The following is a 3,481-nucleotide window of genomic DNA, read 5'->3' on the forward strand; positions in this document are numbered from 1 at the left end:
GGAAGGCAAAATTTCCTATTGCAGGGAGGAGGTGGAAGGGGAAAGGGGAGGGGGCTGACATTTTAGAGAGAGAACGAACAAGGCCAATGTATAAAATTCAGGCAGACCAGGCACAGAGCAGGGAGGAAAAAACAGCAGAACAGGGTGGAATATAAACTGGCCCCATCTCTCACCCAAGCTTGGTGTATGTTTGTCTTTTTAATTTCACTGAGATTAGTTTTGCTGCAATTGCAACCTGTCCAGATCCTGAGTCCCCTCCTTGGAGAGATGTTTGCCTTTCACTTCCTCAGAAAGGCACATATTTACTTTGTTCTTTAACATACCCAGGGCCCAGCACCATGATTAGCAGCCATCCAAATACCAAGTCCCTGGACAGCGTGCAGCCCTGCTCCCTCGAAGCAAGAAGATGCCCAGAGGAAGCACTCAGCTTGGCGTATATCTCAGCAGGGTGCCAGAGACAAGGTTGGGGCTTTATTGATGGATTTTTAAATAAGAGGGACACTGACCCATGCCAACATTGCAAAAGGTGCTTACTGAATAAGTATACGTTGCCCAGGCAAACAGTATCTCTCCAGCATTACTTAACCGAGGCACGAACATGGTTATGCCAGTGACAGCCCCATGGCTCACTCGGCGCCCCCGGCATGGCAGGCAGGGACCGACAGCTCAGCACACACCAGTGCAAGCCTCAAAATATCTCTTTATTTAACTCTAGTAAGATTACCCTAGGAGGCCACAAAGGTATCTGAAGCATTAAAAAGAGGAAGGAAAAAGTAACAGAGCTGCTGAACGCACCCTTTGACACTCCCCGGACTTGCCAGTAGCTACAACAAGGAGCAGATGAACTGGCCAAGAAGATGGATCTGAAAATCCTCATATTCACCTGATTTTCACTATCGTGACACAAGCACACCTGCACGCACACAGCACACAGTTATTCGAGTCTAGCATGGGGCAAGTACACAAGGGCTCACGCCCTCACCCTCTCCAGCCCCCAGCATCCTTCCTGTGGCAGCACACAGGAAAGTGCCTTTCACACTCACCTTCCTCTGCTGCCAGGGGCTCAAAGAAAACAGCAGGCAGGAGAAAAAAAAATAAATATATATATACACACACATACACACACGCACACCTGTTGGGCTAGTGGAAAGAGAGGCAGGAGCCTGCTGTTCCAGCTGCAGCACAACTAGCCATTGCACTAACCCTCTGGATTGCACTTTATGTCCCTGCACCTCCACGGCCTTGCGAAGTGGAGCTCTTGCTATCAGTTGCCTCTGTGTTACAGATGCTGAGCCAGAAGTAAGGCACAAATCAAAAACCATTTGATTCCATCTGATCTTTCAAAAGACCGACTGAGTGAGGAACAGATGCTGTTATCAGTGCTGCGTTTTTTACCTTTATAAACCCCAAATGGTGAAAAAAAAATCCAACTCCAGTTTTCACTTTGCTCTGAAGATCTCCTGATCTTCCCCAGGCTATTTATAAGCACGTTTAGTTAGAAGACAGTTTGCTCATCAAAGAAAGTGGGGAAAATCCAGGCACTGATCACCCAGTGAGTAGAGCACAGCTTGTGAGTCATTTCTAACTCACACTGATGCTTCAAGCTGCTCCAGAGGTTTTGCTTCACCATAAATTAGCTATTTCCTCTCTGCAGAGTGAGAAATGTGCAGCTGTACAGGTCACACACTGCAACAGTCTCTTACCCAGAGCTTGCCTTCCCAATAAAAGGCTCCCAGCAGCTTGACGATGTGCCGGTGATCACAGGTCGCCAGTATTTCAATCTCCACCATGTAATCCTCCAGTTCATCTTCGCTCTTTGTTTCAATGACTTTGGCAGCCGCTAAAGCACCGGTTTCCTTATTCTTAGCCTGCAAGACAAAACCAGCATGAGTACAAAGGCGAGGAGAGACAGGAGTACGCAGTACTACTTTCACAATTCCTGCTCCTCCAATTCACGCTCAGCTTGGCTGGTACCAGCCACAACACAAACACGGAAACTTGCAGATGCATTTCTGCTTCCTAAACCTGCCGGTAGCTTCGCAGAGGGGATGAATGCTGTGTAAAGGCCAAAGCATCCTCCTTCCTCCCTCCAGTCTCTAATGCCCGTACCACTTCCCATCATGGGGAGAGAGAGGCTTTCAGAACAGGAGATGCATCCTTTTGTTTGTAGCATGAAAAAAGATGTAAGCAAAAAAATCTCAGAGTATAGAGGCTCTCTGCTAATAGCACAGGTGATAGCTCCATTTAATAGAAGCCCAGAGTACACAGACAATCCAAGCAAATTCGCAGTACAGCTGTGAACCATCTCCACTCTGAACACACCCATGCTACTCTTCCTCACCAGGACAGTTTTCTGTAACACACAAGGAAAACGTAGGGATCACCCCCTTGGCAGGTAAACCAAGAAGAAAGGTGCATTTTGATTTCCCAGGACTGGCCAGCATTCCTGATGTTGCATATTAGTGAGCTCTTTAGATCACGGTAAGAAAAACACTACACATGTTCTCTCAGCTGCCACTCCCATTTTATATAGTCCCTTTAACCAGCTTCTTCACCAAATAACTAGAAAACCATACAAACCTATTTGTCCTAGTGGTTGCAAAACTTTTGCTGACTTTCCCTCCTCATTCCTCATGACAACACAGGAGTGTACCCTTGGGTTAGCAGCTTGGCGACCTCCTTCCCTCCAAACACCCTTCCCCAAGCAGCAATCACTGCCTAGGAAGGGGTCACCGATAGCTGCACAGGGGCTGCTCTGCTTGGAGGTGCCACACACCAGCAAAAGGCTGTTAATGCTGGACTGGAAGTACTTGCAGACACATTTCTTATCACCCCACTCCTCTTGTGCCCCCATCCCACATGGGGGCACTGATGAAAGGCTTGGCTAAAAGCAAGCATCTGTAAGCAGGCAGCGCCAGGCAAGCCTTGGAGCTGTGCCCACGGAGGAGCATCTCGGCATCATCCACCCAGCACTGTCCATGGGCTTCTCCCAAAACCGCCAGGGTAAGTTTGCATTTTGCAAATGCATTTTGCACAAACTGTTGCAAAAAGGAGAAGTTTGCAACAAAACACCAAAAGGGCGTTTGCGAGACAGTCTGCAAACAGGGCTTTGCTGTGAGATGTGTCACATGCTGGGAGAGGGGGCGAGACAGGAGCTGCTGACTCAGGGGCTCCCCGTCATTCCCAGAAGGGCATTGAATCAGCAGAACGGGAGAAATCCCGATGGCTCACCCGCTCTGCTCCCCACCGATGCAGGAGAGCCCCCACGGCATGATTGCAGTTCACCACCCATCTTCCTTCCATTACACCCACTCCGGGCTGCCTCGCCCCCAGGGGAGAAAGTCCCACCATGGATGTTATCACTGGAGGAGCTGGGCAAGCTCTGGTTATGACCTTTCTTACCGCTCTGTAGTTTACATATTTGTGTTTGGAAAACCTATGTGGGAGCTTACAGGAGGATTAATTCCTAGTATAAACACCA

The 3,481-nt window shown here is 48.7% G+C and overlaps 1 protein-coding gene across 1 annotated transcript in view; it reads right to left on the reverse strand.

Annotated features, from left to right (window-relative positions):
* The window catches only part of STK10 (serine/threonine kinase 10), a gene marked incomplete at its 5' end in the record, with an annotated part of 36,023 nt that extends 34,155 nt beyond the window's left edge, over positions 1-1,868 (reverse strand). Inside the window, one exon of the mRNA XM_010080302.1 lies at positions 1,704-1,868. Coding sequence (XP_010078604.1) covers positions 1,704-1,868 — 165 coding nt within the window. The remainder of the gene's footprint in view (positions 1-1,703) is intronic.
* Between the last annotated feature and the right edge of the window lie 1,613 nt (positions 1,869-3,481).

This window comes from Pterocles gutturalis, unplaced genomic scaffold (assembly GCF_000699245.1).
Source record: "Pterocles gutturalis isolate BGI_N339 unplaced genomic scaffold, ASM69924v1 scaffold10289, whole genome shotgun sequence".
NCBI classification, from domain to species: Eukaryota; Metazoa; Chordata; class Aves; order Pterocliformes; family Pteroclidae; genus Pterocles; species Pterocles gutturalis.